The sequence below is a fragment of the Rhinopithecus bieti genome, unplaced genomic scaffold (genome assembly GCF_001698545.2).
Source record: "Rhinopithecus bieti isolate Rb0 unplaced genomic scaffold, ASM169854v2 scaffold_31446, whole genome shotgun sequence".
NCBI classification, from domain to species: domain Eukaryota; kingdom Metazoa; phylum Chordata; class Mammalia; order Primates; family Cercopithecidae; genus Rhinopithecus; species Rhinopithecus bieti.
The window spans coordinates 408,709-429,512 of NW_016813612.1; the positions used below are offsets into that span (position 1 = coordinate 408,709).

Sequence of the window (20,804 nt, forward strand, 5' to 3'; positions counted from 1 at the left end):
TTTTTTGAGATGGAGTTTTTTGCTCTTGTCACCCAGGTTAGAGTGCAATGGCATGATCTTGCCTCACTGCAACCTCCGCCTCCCAGGTTCAAGTGAGATTCTCCTGCCTCAGCCTCCCGAGTAGCTGGGACTACAGGTATGCACCAACAGACCCAGCTAATTTTGTATTTTTAGGAGAGACGGGGTTTCACCATGTTGGCCAGGCTGGTCTCAAACTCCTGACTTCAGTTGATCCGCTTGGCCTCCCAAAGTGCTGGGATTATAGGAGTGAGCCATTGCACCCAGCCTGTATGAATAATTTTTAATACAAAAATATATTAATCCTAAAAAAAGAAATATTTTCCCCTCTGGTGTGAAGGATTATGGATGATCTTATTTCCTTTTCTACTTTTAGATAAAGATGGGGTCTTGCCATGTTGCCCAGGCTGGTCTCAAACTCCTAGGCTCAAGTGATCCTTCTGCCTCAGCCTCCTGAGTAGCTGGGAATCCATTGTGCCTGGTTCCATTTTATTTACCTATGTTTTCTGATTTTCACATAATGAAAATATGTTATTTTGTAATTAGAAAGTTATTTTTAAAAAGACACAACTCTCTCAGTAAATAAAATGTCAGATTAAGCTCTCAGGCATATTCTTATGTGATAGGTTATTTAACAGGGTTTCCTTTCCACAATGCCAACAAAAACAACAAAACTGTGCTGAACATCACAGGTAAGTGTACATGTTCCTCATAATTGTTTTCTGTGAAACTAGTAAAATGAATCCCCATACACTGATCATTCAGCTTCAACAGTTAATCAATACACAGCCCACCTTATTTTCATCTATATGCTTTCTTTTTTCCATCTCTATGAATTACTGTAAAGAAAATCCCAGGCATTATATTAATTCATCTGCAAACACGTTAGTATATGTTTTGAAGAGGGAAGGACTCTGAAAAGTATAACCATGATACCTAAGAAAAAAATAACTCCTAAAAAAGTTCTTAATATTATTAAAGACACATCAGTGTTCAAATTTCCCAGAATAACTAACTTTTTCTTTATAGTGTGATGAAGAAACCAAAGTCCATACCTTGTACGTGCATTTGGATGTTTTTTAAGATTCTTTATTCTGTAACAGTTTTCATGACCCCCTTTTTTCTTGCCATTTATTTATTAAAGAAATAATTTTAATGGAGCAGCTCTCTCATTTTGGATTTCACTGATTGGATCCGTGAGGTGTCATTGAACATGTTCCTTTATCTCCTGTGTTTTTTATAAACTGGGAGTTAATTTCTATAAATGTGATCAGATTCAGGTTTGATTTTTTGGCAAGAGCACTTCCTAGGTGTGCTAGGTTTTTCCTACTGTACATCACCACACTGGGGGCATATCATGTCTGTCTAACTTCTTAGGTTATAAGCTCCCCATCACTTTTTATCTAATTGTGCGCTTCCTCTTTCTTCAAATTTCTTGGATTTGGGTTCTGAACTTCTTCTCCCCTTACTGGCTGCCATTCCTCCTAAGTTCGTTTGCTGGATCCTCCTCCTCTCCCCCGCCTCTCAGTACTGGAGCGTGTAAGGCTAAGTCCTCAGATCTCTTTTCTTTAGAATCTACTCACTCCCTAGATGAGCTGGGGCTGGATATCATCTGTATTCTGATGACCCTCAGCTTTATTTCTTCAACCTCCCCCTCCTCTGAACTCCTGACTTGCCTGGCAACCACACATCACTATATAGATCAGGAGTGAGCAAGGTATTTGACTCAATACCTGTTTTTGTATGGATTGCGAGTGAAGAATAATTTTTACATTTTCAAGTAGTTGGAAAAAAATCAAATGAAGAACAGCATTTTATGTCATGAAAATTATAAGAAATTAAAATGTCAGTGTTCATAAGTAAAGTTTTGTGTTTTTTTTTTTTTGAAATACAAACATGCTAATTCATCTACACATTGTCTATGGCTGTTTTCATGCTAAAGGGGCAGAGTTGAGCAGTTATGACAGAGACCATATGGCCCACAAGTCTAAAATATTTATCGTCTAGCTCTTTACAGAAAAAAGTTTGCTGTCCCCTGACTCAAATGATTTATAGCCATCTCCAACTTAATATGCCCAAAACCAAACTCTTTAAGTCTTGCCCTGCCCCTAGTATGCTCCACTCCCAGTGTTCCCCAATCTCAGTAAATGGTGTTGTGATGCACACAGTTGCTCATATCCAAACTCTTGCTCATGCATTATCAACTCAGATGCCTCACATCAAGTCCATCATAAAATCATGTTGGTCCTACCTTCAAAATACCTTGCAAATCTAAGCACTTCTTACCCCCTTCCCCAGAACCTCGTAAACCAAGGTTTCTCAACCTTGGTGCTACTGACATTTTGGGGTAGATAATTCTTTGTTGTGGAGGCTGTTCTGTGCATTGTACAATGCTTAGAACATTGTAGAATGGCAAGGGAAAAGGCCAAGCATGGAAGCTGCTCAGCATTTTCTTTTTCTTTTTTTTTTTTTGAGACGGAGTCTCGCTCTGTCGCCCAGGCTGGAGTGCAGTGGCCTGATCTCAGCTCACTTCAAGCTCCGCCTCCCAGGTTCACGCCATTCTCCTGCCTCAGCCTCCCGAGTAGCTGGGACTACAGGCGCCTGCCACCTCGCCCGGCTAGTTTTTTGTATTTTTTAGTAGAGACGGGGTTTCACCGTGTTAGCCAGGATGGTCTCGATCTCCTGACCTCGTGATCCACCCGTCTCGGCCTCCCAAAGTGCTGGGATTACAGGCTTGAGCCACCACGCCCGGCCGAGCTCAGCATTTTCTAGGAAAAGCCAAGGGGCCAGTGTGGCTGGAAGAAAGATGAGAAATGTCCTCTATGCACTAGATGCTAGCAGCACCACGGACTCAGTCATGACAATCAAAAAGATCTCCAGACACTGCAAAATGTTTCCTGGGAGACAAATTCACCTTGTGTTGAGAAGCACTAGTCAAGGACAAATTGACCATCACCTAATCTCTCACCCATACTGATTTAACAGCACTTAACTGGTGTCCTCGCTTCCAATCTTAGCCCCTGACTACGTGTTCTATATCAACTGAGCGATCCGTTAAAAACAGAAGTCATGTATTAGTTCCCTGGTTAGAATCTTCTAATGGCTTCCCAATATACTTTGAAGAAACTTCATCTGAGTCACAGTCAAACCCTTATGACACCTCAAGGCCCTCCAAGGAGCTGGCCTTGGCTATAGCTTCAGTCTCATTTCTCATCTTTCTTCCAGCCACACTGGCCCCTTGGCTTTTCCTAGAAAATGCTGAGCAGCTTCCACGCTTGGCCTTTTCCCTTACCATGCCTCTGCTCAGCATGTTCTTCCCCCAGACATTTACATGGCTCACTGTCTCATCTCACTTTTGTCTCTGCTTAGCTGTCATATTCTTCATACTTCCCTGACAGTCCTGTTCAAAACAGCATGATCACTTTCTATTTCCCACCCTGCCTGATTTCTCTTCACATCATGTCTCCCTGACACTCCTTATATGCCCTTTTTTTTTTTTTTTGTCTATCTTCTTCATTGGAATGAAAGTCTCATAACACACAACCACAGATTTTGTATATATTGTTTATTTCTGAATTCCTGGTGCCAAGAACAGTTCGTATCAAACAGCAGGCACCTAATACATATTTATTAAATCAATCAATCAATGAGACTTTCAATCCACCATAAATCTCTATAAAGGAGATTGGCTAGTCCAATCTGGGCTAAACAAAATATAATCTGCAACAGCTGGTCTCTAGATAGCGGCTGGTGAGAGGCAAGATAGAATGGTGAAACCTTGGGAATATGTCACTAGAAAGCCTGTTTGCATAAGGTCTATTAAGCCTCCCAGAGGGAAAAGGAGATAGGATTCACAGGCTCCTAGGATACTTGGACTTGGACACTTGGTCCCATGAGAGGAGCACGGAAATTGCTATTTCAATATGGGGAGAGAGGGTTAAACAGATGGCACAAAACTTACTTGAGGGGAAACAGAAGCCAAAGACACGCGCCTCAGCTTGAGCTCCGGCCAACTATTGGCAAAGAATTTTTTTTTTTTTGAAATGGAGTCTCGCTCTGTCACCCAGGCTGCAGTGCAGTGGTGTGATTTCCACTCACTGCAACCTCTGCCTTCTGGGTTCAAGCAATTCTCCTGCCTCAGCCTCCCGAGTAGCTGGGATTACAGGTGCCCACCACCACGCCTGGCTAATTTTGTATTTTAGTAGAGATGGAGTTTCATCATGTTGGCCAGGCTGGTCTCAAACTCCTGACCTCAGGTGATCCACCCACCTCAGCCTCCCAAAGTGCTGGGATTACAGGCATGAGCCACTGCGCCCAGCGGCAAAGGATGTTTTTTAATACTATGGTGGCCTGGTTTCTGATGCAACTCTTTGAGGGATTTTAATGTAGGAGATTGTTAAGTTTAGGCTCTAGTGGAGCTTAAGTAATTTTTAGTTACTGGTTTAAAGGAAAGACATTGTGAATGTCCCTTGTGGGGAAAGGCAGCAGCAGGCATGAGTACTGCAGATGAGATGAGACACATGCAGAGAACCCAGCACCTCCAGGGGGTGGCTTCGCCACAAGCAGCCAGAGACACAGACACCAGCACAGAAACCGCCAGCTAAGGCAATGAACTCATGGAAAACAGTAGCAACTGGGGGTTGATACCTACCAGAAAGAAATTTCTGAGGGCCTAGGCATCTGGGAATCCCTGCTGGGTGAGCAAGCATTCATCACCCCCTTCAGTTTGGCCAAGACAGGGGAGTCCTGGGAAGTTTACAACAGAGGAACCAGAAACCCAAATTATCCTTGGAGAAGCCACAAGTCTTTGAGGGGATGACACTTGCTGAACTTCAACTCTGTAATTTAAGCTTTAGTTTGTGGTCTTCTGTTCATTCAGAGTATATATGGATCCCTGAGGCTACTGTGATCAAAGAAGGGAAGATCATTTATGGATGTGCTGTGGCCTCCATGACTCTGTGCCTCCTCAAATCACATATGCCATCCCGGGTGGGCCAAGGAACCCTTCTCCTGAGGGACTGCTGTAACACCTCCCCACATAAGTCTTATTTTTCCCCACAGTCGTAAGGCTGTCAGGACTAACTTGATTGAATTGCCCTCTTGGGTCTAAAAACAGAGATCTTGTAACTGTGAGACAGAGGAACAAGTGGCAAGAGGATCCACCAGGAGCTCTGGATTGTGGTGCCCCATGACTAACAGCTAATGCTTATTGAGCACTTACTGTATGCCAGGCATTTCTTTTACATATATTATGTCATTTAATCTTCAAATCACTCCTATGGGGTAGGTATAACTACTATTACGTTTTTTACTTTAAAGATGAGGAAGTCAAGACTCAGAGAGGTTAGATAACTTTCCAAGGTTCACACAGTAGGGATGAGGTGAAGTCTTAATCTCGATCTTACACTCTCTTCTCTTTACTCAGAGCACATAGTCTCTTTGAAAGGAGCAGCCTGCTGTCCTATTTCATGGTTGAAGGTGAGGAAATGGCTCAGGAGTTACCCGAGCAGATAGAGGATTGCTGGTTGAGGTCACAGCAGGGCTACAGCTGCCTGTGTCTTGTGGATAACAGTGCAAGCAACACTCAGAAAATATCTGCTGGGTGCAGTGGCTCACACCTGTAATCTCAGCACTTTGGGAGGCTGAGGCAGGAGGATGGCTTAAGCCCAGAAATTCAAGACCAGCGTGGGCAACATAGTGAGACCCCATCTCTACAAAAAATTAAATTAACCAGATGTGGTGGCACTGTCTGTAGTCCCAGCTACTCAGGAGGCTGAGATAGGAGGACTGCTTGAATCCAGGAAGTCTAGGCTGCAGCGAGCCATGATTGTGCCACTGCACTCCAGCCTGGAAGATAGAGTGAGACCCTATCTCAAAAAGAAAAAAAAAAGAAGGGAAAATATCCAAGTCCCCTGTGTGGTGAACCCAAAAACATGCAGTGCAAATATGCCTTCAAATAGACTTATTGCTCCAGCTGTCAGCTTCTTCAGGGTCTGCCTGAGCTGCAGAGAGCTGCCTTGCTCAAGATCTTGCTCTTTCCAGGGTGGCAAACATCCAATGAGTGGCAGCAACAGGGGTATTACAGCCAAGCCACTTCACATCATTTCAACCCGGTGCAGCAGAACAGATCAGTTGAAGCTTCATCAGGCCTGAGTTGAAGTTTGACTTCTTTTTTTTTTTTGAGACAGAGTCTCGCTCTTTCGCCCAGGCTGGAGTGCGGTGGCCTGATCTCAGCTCACTGCAAGCTCCGCCTCCCGGGTTTATGCCATTCTCCTGCCTCAGCCTCCCGAGTAGCTGGGACTACAGGCGCCCGCCACCTCGCCCGGCTAGTTTTTTGTATTTTTTTAGTAGAGACGGGGTTTCACCGGGTTAGCCAGGATGGTCTCGATCTCCTGACCTCGTGATCTGCCCGCCTCGGCCTCCCAAAGTGCTGGGATTACAGGCTTGAGCCACCGCGCCCGGCTGAAGTTTGACTTCTTTTTTTGTCCAATCCTTCTCTCTGCCTGCTTTCTGCTATAATGTTGCATCTCTAATAACCACCTTGCATTCCATAATCTGTCTCTACATCTGCTTCTGGAGAGCCTAACCTGGAATACCTGTGCATCAGGGTAGGCAAGCTCCTGGCTGCCCTCCTCGGAGGGCGGATGATCAGAATTCACTCTGATTATCCAGAGAAGACTCTTGGTCTCCTGGTGAGAAAGACTAACTCTGCTCCCCAAGTTTTTCAATGCCATGATTCCCATGAACTTATAATGTTTTGGCAGCTCACTGAGGGAAACAAAGGAGGTTGCTGGGCTGGGAGGACAGGTCTGGAGTCTCTAACTTGTTGTCCTGTGGGCTCAAGGATACACTGGGCACATTCAGAAAACCCTGGTTGGGAGGCTACAGGCCAACTCAAAAATCCTAATGCTCGAATGAGGAAGATAAGTGGCTTTGAAAAAGGCTTACACATATACACACTCCCTAACTAGGCTTGATTACTTGGACTAATTATACACACTCCCTAACTAGGCTCGATTACTTGGACTAATTACTTAATTGTAAAAGGCAAAATTATAACACTTTTCATAGAAAAATGTCTGTATGACCTCAAGATAGGAAAGGATTTCTTAAATAAAACATACAAAAAAGCAAGCCACAAAAGGGAATATTGATGGTTGTATTTACATAAGAATCAAGAACTTCTATTCATTAAGAGACATCACAAACTAAAAAGACAAACTACAAACTGTGAGAAGATATTAGCAATAATATGATAATAATAATGGCAAATAATTCATATTTAGAATATTTATAAAGAATTTCAATGAATTAGTAAGAAAATTCAATAATTCAATAGAAAATGAACAAAAGACATGAATATGCATTTCACAGAAAACAGAAATTGCTATAATTATATGGAAAGATATTAAGTTTTATTAGTAACCAAGAAAATACAAATGCCTATCAACATGGAAAAATGAGGCTGGGCGCAGTGGCTCATGCCTGTAATCCCAGTGCTTTGGGAGGCCAAGGCAGGTGGATCACTTGAGGTCAGGAGTTCGAGGCTAGCCTGGCCAACATGGTGAAACCCCATCTCTACTAAAAATACAAAAATTAGCCAGGTGTGGTGGCAGGCACCTGTAATCCCGGCTACTTGGGAGGCTGAGGCAGGAGAATCGCTTGAACTCAGGAGGCAGAGATTGCAGTGAGCCAAGATTGCGCCACTGCACTCCAGCCTGGGCAACAGAGTGAGACTCTGTCTCAAAAAAAAAAAAAAAAAAAAAAGAGCAGATAGTTGCTCATATCAACACAGATGAATCTTAAAAACCCAATGTTGTTAGTGAACAAAGCAAATACAGCATAAAATATGTTGATTCCATTTGTATGAATACATGTTTGATTTTGTTTTAAAAAACAGAAACACTACATACATAAGACGAAACTAAAAAGAACAAGGAAACAGTTAATATAAAACCCAGAATATGCTGTGGAAAAGGCAGGGAGCTGCATGGAGGATCATTAATTATCATTGCTGCTAATACTCCACTTCAGGGGCTGGCACCCCAAGGGCCAAATCCAGTATACCACCTTTTTTTTGGGCAGCCTATGAGCTAAGAGAGGTTTTACATTTTTTAATGTTGGGAAAAAATTTACAAGAAGAATTACATTTCATGATGTGAGAATTATATGAAATTCAAAATTTCAGTGTCCATAAATAAAGCTTTACTGGAACAGAGCCATGTCCATTTGTTTACATATTGTCATTCTCTCTCTGCCTGCCCGTCAGTACACACAACTACTCCTTATCACTGTTGGAAGACAGCTTTCCATGTGTTCCTTGTGTTTCCCTCCACAGCAAAAGGCAGACATGCTCACTGCCCATTATAAATGCTTCTCTAAAATCCCAGACTTCCTTTCCTATGACAGAACCTATTGCATGAGTGCATACTCTCTGTCTCTCTTTCCATCATCCTGGGCAAATTGAGAATCAGAACCAGTGTAAGAAAATGCTGATACTCTGGGCTACTCCTGTGAGTAACAAATTATCCTTTGTTTCTGAACCAGGAGTCTTGTGTCTTCCAGCACCCATGAAAATATGGCAGGGTGAAATCAGACCATTCACAGTTCTTGACGCCACCCCTTCCCATGTATACAGATGAAAAAACTGAGGCCCAGAGAAGGGAAGTGACTAACGCAAGTTTATTCCACTGATGAGTAGCAGCACTAGCACAAGATCTTCTATTTCCTGACTCCCAGTCGAATGCTCATTCCCTGCCTCCCAGCAACATCTAACGACCTCTCCAGGCCTCCAAGACACTTAGAATTCTACCTTGCTTCCCATTGCAACTCCCAGACACACTTCAGTCCTTACCTTTCACACTACATTTGAAGGTTTGACTGACCACTCCGGTATTATTCTCTTTCTCTGCTGGCCATTGATACACGTAGACTGTGGTTCTAGAAGACCCGGCATCCAGCACAATACCATACTGAATAAAAAGGGAGAGGGAGAGTCAGAAATGGGTGGGACTCCTCTGATCACTGCTTTCTCGGTTGGCCACTGAGAACCCTGAGTACCTTAATCCACACTACTTCACTTAGGGAAGGACTGATCAATAAGAAAAACTATTTCCTCCAAACCAATTTTGTCTCCTTGGATTGTGAGGGAACAGGATGAAGAAAGGTAGGGCAGGTTCTAGGAAATAATTATCACTTTGCCATGCATTAGAATCACCTGGAGAGCTTAAAAAATCCCCCAGTGCCAAGGCTACACCCCATACCAATTAAATCAGAATCTCTGAGAGTGGACTCAGGCATCAACGGGTTTTAAAAGTCCCAGGTGAGTCCAACACTCAGCCAAGGTTGAGAATTGTACTTCATAGATCTTGTATACAATCGAGTTGCCTGATTCTTCCTCATTTAGACCTCTGGGGGGAGGTACAAAAGCCATCTTCATCTCAGAAGGAAAATGAATAGTCACCTGGATGCCCTATATTTCCAAACTTCTAGGTTTATCAGTCTAAAAATAAACAACCAAAATGAAAGCGTAGGAAGAAGCTATAGGAAGTTTTTCACATGGTAGAGGCATTTCTTTTTTTCTTTTTTTGAGATGGAATTCCACTCTCGTCACCCAGGCTGGAGTGCAATGGCACGATCTCAGCTCACTGTAACCTCTGCCTCCCAGGTTCAAGAGATTCTCCTGCCTCAGCCTCCCAAGTAGCTGGGATTACAGGTACCTGCCACCATCCCCGGCTAATTTTTGTATTTTTAGTAGAGATGGGGTTTCACCATGTTGGGCAGGCTGGTCTCAAACTCCCGACCTCAGGTGATCCACCCGCCTTGACCTCCCAAAGTGCTGGGATTACAGATGTGAGCCACTGTGCCTGGCTGAGGCATGTTAATACCTGCATCAGTGCTCAGAATTAAAGTATTCATAATTAAGGAGAAAAAAGCAAAATAAAATAATATTGACATATTGATCCCACTTTGGCAATGTGTATGTCAACAAATGAACAGGCAGGTGTTGCTGGGCAGTGCTGGGGCTGCCTGTGTACAGGAGAGTAGGCTGAGAGTCCTGGACCGATTTGCCCAACTTGAGCAGGCACTAGAAAGCTTCATCTGCAGGTTTGGCCCAGCCTAGGCTCTGGACCAAACCTGACCAGGAAAGAGTATGTATTAGTATCCTATAGAGTTTGGAATTAGCAATGCATACCTAAGCCGAGTATCTGCTTGTGCTCACAGTCATCCCAGGGCATCCAGAGGCCTTCAGGGTGGCCTGAAGTCCCCCACTCCACTACCTTTGGGTTAACCTAGCCTGTCCCACAGAAGGTGATGAAGCTGGGTCTGGAGGCAGGCTGACTCAGACGGATTCTTGATTTTATGATGCTGGCCTGGGTAAGTTGCCTGACCTTTCTGGGTTCCCTCATCTTTAGAGGACTTACTTGCAGAAGTAAATAGAAGGCTATATGCCTGATGCTTAGAGGCTACTCATAAATACAGGCTATTAGCATATATAGAATGGCCAGTCAAACAAAATAAACAAATAAAATCACAAAACAAGAAAAACAGAAAAGAAAACAAAGTATCCCTCAAATCCAGATATTGCGTTAGCCCTTGTTATATCTTTTCTAATTATATATGTATATATGTAACTGGATATATACATATATCATTGTATATATGCAGTGGTGCCATCATGACTCACTGCAGCCTCAACTTCTCAGGCTCAATCGATTCTCAGCCCCAGCTTCTCAAGTAGCTGGGATTACAGGCGTGTACCATCACACCTGGCTAATTTTTGTATTTTTTGTAAAGACGGTTACGCCATGTTTCCCAACCTGGTCTCGAACTCCTGGACTCAAGTGATTCACCCACCTTGGCCTCCCAAAATGCTGCTGGTATTACAGGCATGAGCCACCGCATCCGACCATGCAATGCTCTTTTCTTAAAAGTATATCATGAACATGTCTTCCTGACAGTAGAAACAGATTCATATCACCATTTTCGTACATTCATTGTATCCACTGTTAGATACAGAGTAATTTAACCAATTTCCTGATCCTATACATTTAGGAGGTTTCCAACTTTTTATTATCTATATTACAAATGCTTGTTTTGTTTGAAATGGGACCAAATTTTTAAAAAGTTGCTCCAGCTCCTGAATCATAGCCTCTCCATTATTTTGAAATAGAACATCTGTGTCCACTGGTATGCGAATTTGGATAGTCTCTTAATCTCAGCCCTTCAGTATGATGAATGTTGATCAGGATCCTGACCTGACATCCCTCATGGGGAACAAGGGTGGCATTGTTCATAATCTGTCACAGGCAGCAACTCACAATGAGATTAAAGCACAGGTTGAAACTGAAGGCAAGAAGGAAACCAGGCACTAAATTAAAGAGGTCCGGGCCTCTATATTCTTGGTCTGCTTTCTTTCCTCCCTCCTGATCAGCACCACTCCAACTGGCCCTGCCACGCCTGGTGCTGACCCATAAAACAAGAGGAGAGAGAGAGTAAGAGAAAAACAATCATCTTCCTTTCCTCAAATCTTTATTCCAACCTTTCTAAAAGGGAGCATGTCTTCCCTGTGTGTGAAGCTCAGGGCTGTTGGGTCAAGATCAGAGAAGAGTATCCATTATTATTTGTAACTCCAACTGGGATCCAGCTTTCACCAGGATCTGCAGCACCCAGACTTTGCTCTGTGAGACTGGAGAAACAGCTGTCCATCCGGCACCTGCTGATGTAGGCCCACCTCTACTGACTCACACTCTTCTAGCTCTACCATCATTCACTCACATTTTTGAAAGTGGGAAAAATGGTCTTTAACCAGTTTTCAGAGCTCTTTTGCCTGAACAGTGAAACTCAGTGTGATTCTTTTGGGGGAGAGGGGATGGGAATCAATTTCAGTTCAGCTAGCCAGTTGATGTTTGGATAAAAAGTAATAAGTAATCCACTGTCTAATGCAATGTCAGAAAAAATCATGGCTTGAATGTGGATCTGAAGCAGTGGGTTAACTAAAAGGAAACAGTCTTTCAGTTTAGAAATGTATAGAATCAGGAAATTGGCTAAATTACTCTGTATCTAACAGTTAATGCAATTAATATTAACTGAAAGGGCCAGTCTCCCTGGTCCAACACTTAAGGATTGGGTGATCTGTCTAAAGCAATAGCAAAAGCAGAGTCATAAGGTCAACTTTCTTAGATTTGTTTATTATTATTATCATTATTACTATGATAATAAGAATAGTAGTAGTAATAAACCTTGTCTGGCACTTATTCTAGGCACTGCAGAAAGTGCTTTGTGTTATTGCGTGTATAAGACAGATGTCATATCATATCATATCATATCATATCATATCATATCATATCATATCATTCGACACATGGGCAAACTGAGGCTTACAGTAGTACATAAATGCCCAAGATCACAGACCTCGGATCAAGCCTGAGTCTAACGGACTCTAAAACTTGTACTCAGAGCCATGATGTTTTCACTGAGCTCCAAGGAAACCAAGTCTAATGGCATGACTGTTCAGTAATCAGGCGCTTTGCAGACTTTCTTATTTAAACAAAAAGTCCCTTGAAAGTAAACTCTTAGTTCAGGGGTGTGCAGATCTGGCTGGAAAAGAGGACCCATTTTTATAAGGAGCCTGAGTTTTTCTGAAAAGAAAAAAGCAACTAATTATTCAACTCTTGCTCTCCAAGAAGTAGACCAGGGTGGGCTACAAGGCACCAGAAATCCAGGCTGATGAGCAAGGCTCAATGAGGGAATGATTTCAACACAGACTGGGCCAGTGGTTGTGCTTTGGAGAGTAATGGCTGAGCATGGGAGTGTAGACTAAAATGGCTTATGATCTTGGACCTAGTATGGGGAACTAATGTGGGCTAAGCAGGTCACAGTGGAAAAGCCCATCCTTAAAACTTTAAGACTGTGCAGAACCCATCTTCAGCAGTGACATCACATGGCTGCAAGAGGCAGTTCGATAGTATCGATCATTGGGCTGAGAGGCTCTGAAGTTCTAAAGGGTAGGGAGGGCGAAGCCTCAAGAGGAAGGTGTTGGACTTCAAGATAATAAAGCGCGGGAGTGGGGGCTGAGTGAAAATTACAAGTGATGGCATCATGTTTACTCTTCAAGCTTGTGGAGCAAGTCGGACCAGTAACACAAGAGACTTGGACATTTTTGCCCCTTGACTGCGTTTTAATAGTTCTGCCCATAACCTCACATAAGCCAAGGTTAGGCAAGCCAAGGTTAGATTTAATAGCCAGGTATGACCTTGCATGAGAATCCTCTGTAACATTTCAGGGCCCTCCAGATAGGCTGTTGTAGAGCTGGCCCTTTAGAACCAACCGTCAGCTGCACACAAAAGCAAAACAGGGCTCATGGTATTAAAAACAATAATAACAAATAATTTAAAATCCCTTGTATTTGCTCAACTTCATCACCTGCAATGCTCTTCAAGACAAAAAAGACAGATCTCTCCATATCCTGAGAAAAACTGCATGTGGAACACTCTCTTCCAAAGCTGTCATTCTGTTTCTGGTTCAACTGGCCCAGAACATCTGTCTTTTCTCACATGTAATCCACCCAATTAAGCAGAATGGACCTTCCGAGCTCATCTTCCCATGTTTTACAATTTCCTGCCCCTCGCAATGGTGGCTAGGGTCTGTCAGCAAGATTCAGAAGAGATTTAAAATCCCCTCTTTGAACTGCCTGCTAATTGGTGGAGGGTGTGTCTCCTGGTTCCTCCAAACCCTTGTTTAAGACCACTGTTGTCTGTTCTCTTTTCTTTCCTTTACACCAGTTCTGCTGTTTTCAATCTGTGTAACTACGGGAAGCTATTTGCCCTTTCTTTTCCTGTTTTCTCATCTGCAATACAGGGATAGTAACAATATTATTTACATGGAGTAGTCACTGGCAATTCTCTGCCCACATCCCCTCAGACCTTACTACTGTGATGTACAACCATCCATCTTTCACCTGCCTGAAGGCTTTATCTAGTGGCCTGAGTCTACCTGATCACAAAATATGCCAGAAAGACTAGAGAGTTAACATCCAGGGAGCAGCCTCTCAGCTAATGACTGATGGAAGCTGGTAGATAAATATGCCCTTGAGTGGGGTATCTGGGAGGTACATGCCTGTATGCCCCTTGATATGGGACAACTTTGAGATCTCTGTACCATCTCACAGGGTCCCAAGCAGGACTGAGTCCCAGTTGCCCACAGTGCTGACCTGCTGCATAACAGGCCCTCTCTTGGCTGCCTGACCCATCTCAGCTCCCTAGTCCCGCACCAGTGTTTCCTGGGATCATCCCCAGATGATCTATTTGCATGTATGTCTTTGACTTGGAAAGCCCAACCTAAGACAGTAGCATTCAACGTGTGTGGTTTTCTTCTTCAACAGTGCCCTCTAGACTGCCCAGGGATCTATTTTTCTCTACTCATTTTACTAGTCTTCCATCTGATTCCTCCATGTCCCTCAGCAAGAACAGAGGACTTGCCTGTTACTGTCCAGAACAAGTAGAAGCCATCAGCTGGCAACTGCCTTAACCAGCCCATTTCTAACATTTGTAGGATTAGAGACAAAATTTTATGAATTTTGTCTCTAAAATTCTCTAGAGCCTCTAGAGGCTCTAGAGGCTTCTGCCCTGTCCCTTTCCCAAACCTGTTCTCTTCCCACCCCTGGCAAATCTACAGAATAAAGAGCCCATGCATCTGTGTGGGGACAGTTCAGACCACACAGCTATGCTCTGTTTACATTCCCTGTAAGCAGCTGCCTCTTGGCCACCCCTCAGACCACTGGTGATGTCCACCTTCTGGAGGTCCATGAAGATCCTTAGATTCTGAAGTCTTGGGCGCCACAGTGTGTTCTAGACGGGGAAGTATGGGCTCTGGGTAAGCATATTCCTTTGGGTCATAGAGAGAGCTAAGCCTGAAGTACAGCTAGAGCTGGTCTTTCTGAAATGTGGGGCCCAGGGCAGGCAGCCCAGCTATCAGAGTCTAAGGGTGGCATTAGGCTTAACTCCTCACCCTCAATTCAACAAATTTTCCTGCATCTGCATCCAGCCTCCCTACCTTCACTCCTGTGCAAAGCAGGAAGTGTTCTCCTATCTGAGGTCAATCCCTTCCCTCCACTTGGCTCTCCATTCAGAACTCAGAGTCAGGGAGAAGTGGGAGGCAGTGAAGAGAGCCCTGGCCTTGGGAACAGAAGGGACCAGGTTTCAGTTCAGGACCTGTCATTCACTGACCAAACCTGTATTTTCTCACTTTCAAAATGGCAGTCATGGTGCTCGCTTTGCCCACCTTCTATGGTTGGCATCAGACCTAAGTGACATAATCAGGGACAAGTGCTCACTTAACTGAATAGCACTATACGAAGTATAAAGAGATATTACTCTTAGTTGCAGCTGGGCGCGGTGACGCATGCCTGTAATCCCAGCACTCTGAGAGGCCGAGGTGGGTGGATCACCTGAGGTCAGGCGTTCAAGACTAGTTTGGCCAACACGGTGATGTACTAACATGGTCTGTACTAAAAATACAACAAAAAAAATTAGCTGGGTGTGGTGGCGGGCACCTGTGATCCCAGCTACTTGGGAGGCTGAGGCAGTAGAATCACTTGAACTGAGGAGGTGGAGGTTGTGGTGAGACAAGATTGCACCACTGCTCTCCAGCCTAGGGGACGGAGCAAGACTGTTTCAAAAAATAATAATAATAAAATAAAAAACATATTACTCTTACTTGCAGTCCCTATTTTTTTTTTGAGACGGAGTCTCACGCTGTCGCCCAGGCTGGAGTGCAGTGGCACCATCTTGGCTCACTGCAAGCTTTGTCTCCCAGGTTCATGCCATTCTCTTGCCTCAGCCTCCTGAGTAGCTAACTGGGACTACAGGTGCCCACCACCAGGCCCGGCTAATTTTTTGTATTTTTAGTAGAGACAGGGTTTCACCATGTTAGCCAGGATGGTCTCGATCTCCTGATCTCATGATCCGCCTGCCTCGGCCTCCCAAAGTCCCAATTTTATATACAGTAGTTTATAGAAGGCAGTGCCTAGAGCTTGGGAAAACAGCTTCTTTTAGGCCTTAGCTAGTATCTTTGGACAATCGGGTAATTTGCTTTCTTCTCATTATTGGGTGATTGCATAAGGTTGTTTTTTTTTTTTCTTTTTTATTCATGTTATTAATGAGGGCTGAGATTCTTAAATAAAATATCTTATCAAGGAACCAAATGCTATTATATTATCTAATGGAGATTTTACTCTAATCTTTTAGAAAAGCCACCTTAGAATGTTAGCTCAAACCCATCCTTAGAGTCCAAAACAATATTAGTTTCTTTTCTTTTAAAAAGTCTATGTATTTCAAATATTACCTTTGAATAGTCACTAACAGCAGGAAGATATGGAAAAGACTTGTGAGGTCAAGTGTAAAGGTTAAATGAGATTCAAAGAACATGGCTGAATTACCTGGTCCCTACAGCACAACTAAGAAGGGTTTGTACAATTTTAATTGAGTCAAAAAACAAAGAAGAGTTATAAAACAGAGACTATAAATGGACCTCAAAGCCTAAAATATGTACTATTTGACCCTTTGTGAGAAATGTTTGCTGACCCCTACCTAAAATGATTGAAGGACTCATCAACTTGCTTCACCTTTCCTTTGTCAGCCTCTCATGGAATCACCTCCCGTCTCCAAGGGCATCCTCAGAGCCAAGCTTGGGGGATATATTATGATTCTGAGCCTAAAGATCATTTGAGGATGGACTTGTTGAGAGCTAAGAGGGGCCTCTGGGACTAAGCACAAGGTCCTGAGTAATTTTTTTTGGTGGGGTCGGGGTTGTTGAGCAAAGTGTTGGAAGGATCACAGCACATGTTCTAGACTCAAGAGTAGCAGCACAAATAGAGCTCAAGGAGACCTTCTCAAGTTCTTGATTTTTTTATTCACTCAGCCTAGGCCAGAAGAGGTGCCTGGGTCTCCTGGTCTTGATTTATTTTTTCCTTTTTTTGGAAATTGTTTTTTTGGTAGAGATGGAGTCTCTCTAATTGACCAGGTTGGTCTTGAACTCCTGGGCTCAAGCAATCCTTCTGCCTTGGCCTCCCAAAGTGCTGAAATTACAGACATGAGCCACTGTGCTCAGCCTTGGTCTTTATTCATTATCAGGGTTGTGTGCTTGGGAGAACAGATAAACTGGTCAAAATGGAAACTGCACTAACCGGTAAATTTATTTATTTATTTTTTTGGTAGAGACGGGTTTTACCATGTTGCCCAGGCAAGTCTCGAACTCCTGGGCTCAAGCGATCCACCTGCCTCAGCCTCCCAAAGTGCCAGGACTACAGGCATGAGCCACTGCACCTGGCTGAACTGGTAAATCTTTGATAGCCATCTGCAACTCTTGGTTACAAATTTTAGCTTTGGAGTCAGAAGTCAAAGCAAGATAACACAGTCCTTGGAGAAGGTGTCACTACCCTCAATTTGTGGCCTCAAATATCATAAACCCAACATGTCCAGACCTTCTCCCTTGAGTCTTACACTGCCTTCTCCTGGCTGCAGCCAGAAATGAGGCGGTGGGGGGAAGATTTTCTGCTCTTCTAACTCATGGTTTTGGAATAATTGATTTCTTCCCCTTTATGCCCATTTCTTCCCTTTGTTGCCAGTCCCTTCACACTTACCTTCAGTCCTGGAGGGAGGACCTCTTGTTTGTGGATCTGGATGACAGTGATACTCACAAGCACCACAATACTCACAAGCAAGACCACCAAGGCAATAATGGTTGGAGTTCGGTAGAGGGCCTTGAGGCCTAAAACGAGAAGACCCAGAAGGCACTTGAGGGGAAGGTAAAAACCAGGCACTGGTATTCTTTGTAGAATCGATGGACTGGCCCCATAATCATATGCATAAACCACTTTCTCTGGTGTTAGCGAGACCCACACTTCTAAGACAGAGTAGCAAATAAGCTCCCCTTCTCCCCAGTTTTGAGGGAAGGACAAACAGTACGCATTTGCCCTTCCTCACAAATTGTGTACTAAAACAGTGTTGCAGGGAAGGTATGCATGGTCTAGTTTTCTGATATTGTGGTACAATAACATTCGTTTTACTTTTTCCTTCCTTCCTTCCTTCCCTCCTTCCTTCCTTCCTTCCTTCCTTCCTTCCTTCCTTCCTTCCTTCCTTCCTTTCTCTTTCTTTCTTTCTTTCTTTCTTTCTTTCTTTCTTTCTTTCTTTCTTTCTTTCTTTCTTTCTTTCTTTCTTTTTCTTTCTTTCTAAAACAATGTTGCAGGGAAGGTATGCATGGTCTAGTTTTCTGATATTGTGGTACAATAACATTCGTTTTACTTTTCCTTCCTTCCTTCCTTCCCTCCTTCCTTCCTTCCTTCCTTTCTCTTTCTTTCTTTCTTTCTTTCTTTCTTTCTCTCTCTCTTTCTTTCTTTCTTTCTTTTGATGGAGTCTCATTCTATCGCCCAGGTTACAGTGCTGTGCCGTGATCTCGGCTCACTGCAGCTTCTGCCTCCCAGGTTCAAGCGATTCTCCTGCCTCTGCCTCCTGAATAGCTGAGATTACAGGTGCATGCTACCACGCCAGTCAATTTTTGTATTTTTAGTAGAGACGGGGTTTCACCATGTTGGCCAGGCTGGTCTCGAACTCCTGGGCTCAAGTGATATGCCTGTCTTGGTCTCCTAAAGTGCTGGGATTACAGGCATGAGTCACCATGCCCAGCTAACATTTGTTTTAATGGAGATTCAAAAAATCTATTTTTAAAAAATTAAATGATAGAATATTTCATTTAAAAATAATCTCAGTTAAAGAAAAAGAAATTAGGCTGGGCTGATGGCTCACCCCTGTAATCCCAGCACTTTGGGAGGCCGAAGTGGGCAGATCACTTGAGGTCAGGAGTTCAAGACCAGCCTGGCCAATATGGTGAAACCCTGTCTCTACCAAGAAATACAAAAATTAGCCAGGTGTGGTGGCATGCGCCTGTAGTCCCAGCTACTCGGGAGACGGAGGTGGGAGAATTGCTTGCAGCCAGGAGGTAGAGGTTGCAATGAGTCGAGATCACACTACTACACATCAACTTGGGTGACAGAATGAGACCTTGTCTCAAAAATAAATAAATAAATAGATTAATAAATAAACAAAATAAAAAATTAGCACTATACTATACTGAGATGATTTCACTTATTTGAAGTTCTAAAGTAGGCAGGTAACAGGAATCAGAATAGTGATTGCCAGGGGGTGGAAGTTGGGGCAGGGATTCACTGGGAAGGAATATGTGGGTACTTTCTTGGGGTAACGGCAATGCACTATACATTATAGCATTGTGGGGTATATGGATGTGTGTATTTGTCAAAACTCATCAAACCTTTCAAAGTCCTTTGGAGAAAACTTGAAAATGAAAGCAAATCAGTGTCTTAGGTATAATTTCCCTTAAAAAAAAGATTCTTATAAATTACCCTTACTATTCTAAAAACATACTTTTAGAAGGCAAGAAAACCCAACTTAGGGGCACAACTTAAGATCTATCCATTTCACTGAATAGAAGTTATACCTAATTTTAAAAAAGATAAAAGACATTCAATGAAAATATTGACTAAATAATAATCTTGGACCGGGTATAGTGGCTCATGCCTGTAATCCCAGCTTTGGGAGGCTGAGGTGGGAAGATATTTGAGGCCAGGCATTAGACACCAGCCTGAGCAACATAGTGAGACCCCATCTTTACAAAAAATGAAAAAATTATCAACTGCACATGTGGTGCACACCTGCAGTCCAAGCTACTCAGGAGGTTGAGGTTGGAGGATCCTTTGAGCCCAGAAGCTCAAGGCTGCAGTGAGATGTGCCACTACACTCCAGTCTGGCAACAGAGTGAGACCTTGTCTCTAAAAAAATAATAATAATAGTCTTGGTAGAACTATTGGGACATAAGCATAAATGACACCCAAATGGTTGAAATATGATGAACACTAATAGAAGGATCACTAGATTCATCGAATTCCAATATATATCTAATCAATTGGCTATCTAAATGTAACTTAATTAAAATAAAATAAAATAAAAACGCAGTCTCTCAATCTTACTAGCCACATTTCCAGTGTTCAATAACCATGTGTGGGCTAGTGGCTACTATATTGGACAGTGCAGCCATATAACATTTTCATCATTATAGGAAGATCAACTGAACAGCAATTCGATAGATCCTGTCTTATTCCAGAACATTATTCCTAGATCATCATAACCTATGCTTTACCCCTTCATTATTTCTGTAAGACATTTTCCCAGAAGAAAAAAAGGGCGTGTCTATGCACCCAGGATATAATTAGATTCAGCCCATAAATTCAGTCACATCACAACATTTGCTACAGGAGGGCAGTCACGCAATAGGTCTTCGTGGCTCAGAACAGCTAACTGTTTCCATCTCAACTGATTCCCCTGCAGTGTAGCTGCAGTCACAGACATTTCTTGGTGTCACTTAACACCTTAATCCTCCTACCTTGTCATTGAAAGTGTAAACTGGTACAGCATCAATGGAGGGCAGTTTGTCTATATTTATCAACACTGCAAATAAGCATGCCATCTGACTCACAATCGAAATTTTGGGAATTTATCCCATAGAACTAGCTCCACATGTGTAAAATGACTTAGACACAAGGTTACGCATTACAGATTTGTGGGTAATAGCAATGGAAAGGAGAGCCAACTGCCATGGAGTTGACCTGCAGAGCATATGAAGAGGTCCTATATCACTTTTCTGTGATTCCAAATACAAGTACAAGAACCAGCCAGGAACCAGTTAATCCACAGAGGCAAACTTTTGCATCAGCT

The 20,804-nt window shown here is 43.1% G+C and overlaps 1 protein-coding gene across 2 annotated transcripts in view; it reads right to left on the reverse strand.

The window, feature by feature from the left end:
• ENTPD3 (ectonucleoside triphosphate diphosphohydrolase 3) overlaps positions 1–20,804 on the reverse strand; it is a 42,357-nt gene that overhangs the window by 19,429 nt on the left and 2,124 nt on the right. For both annotated transcript variants that reach the window (XM_017848755.1, XM_017848754.1), the window contains exons 3-4: positions 17,660–17,787; positions 8,873–8,990 (exon numbers count right to left, since the gene is read on the reverse strand). In XM_017848755.1, coding sequence (XP_017704244.1) covers positions 8,873–8,990; positions 17,660–17,787 — 246 coding nt within the window. The remainder of the gene's footprint in view (positions 1–8,872; positions 8,991–17,659; positions 17,788–20,804) is intronic.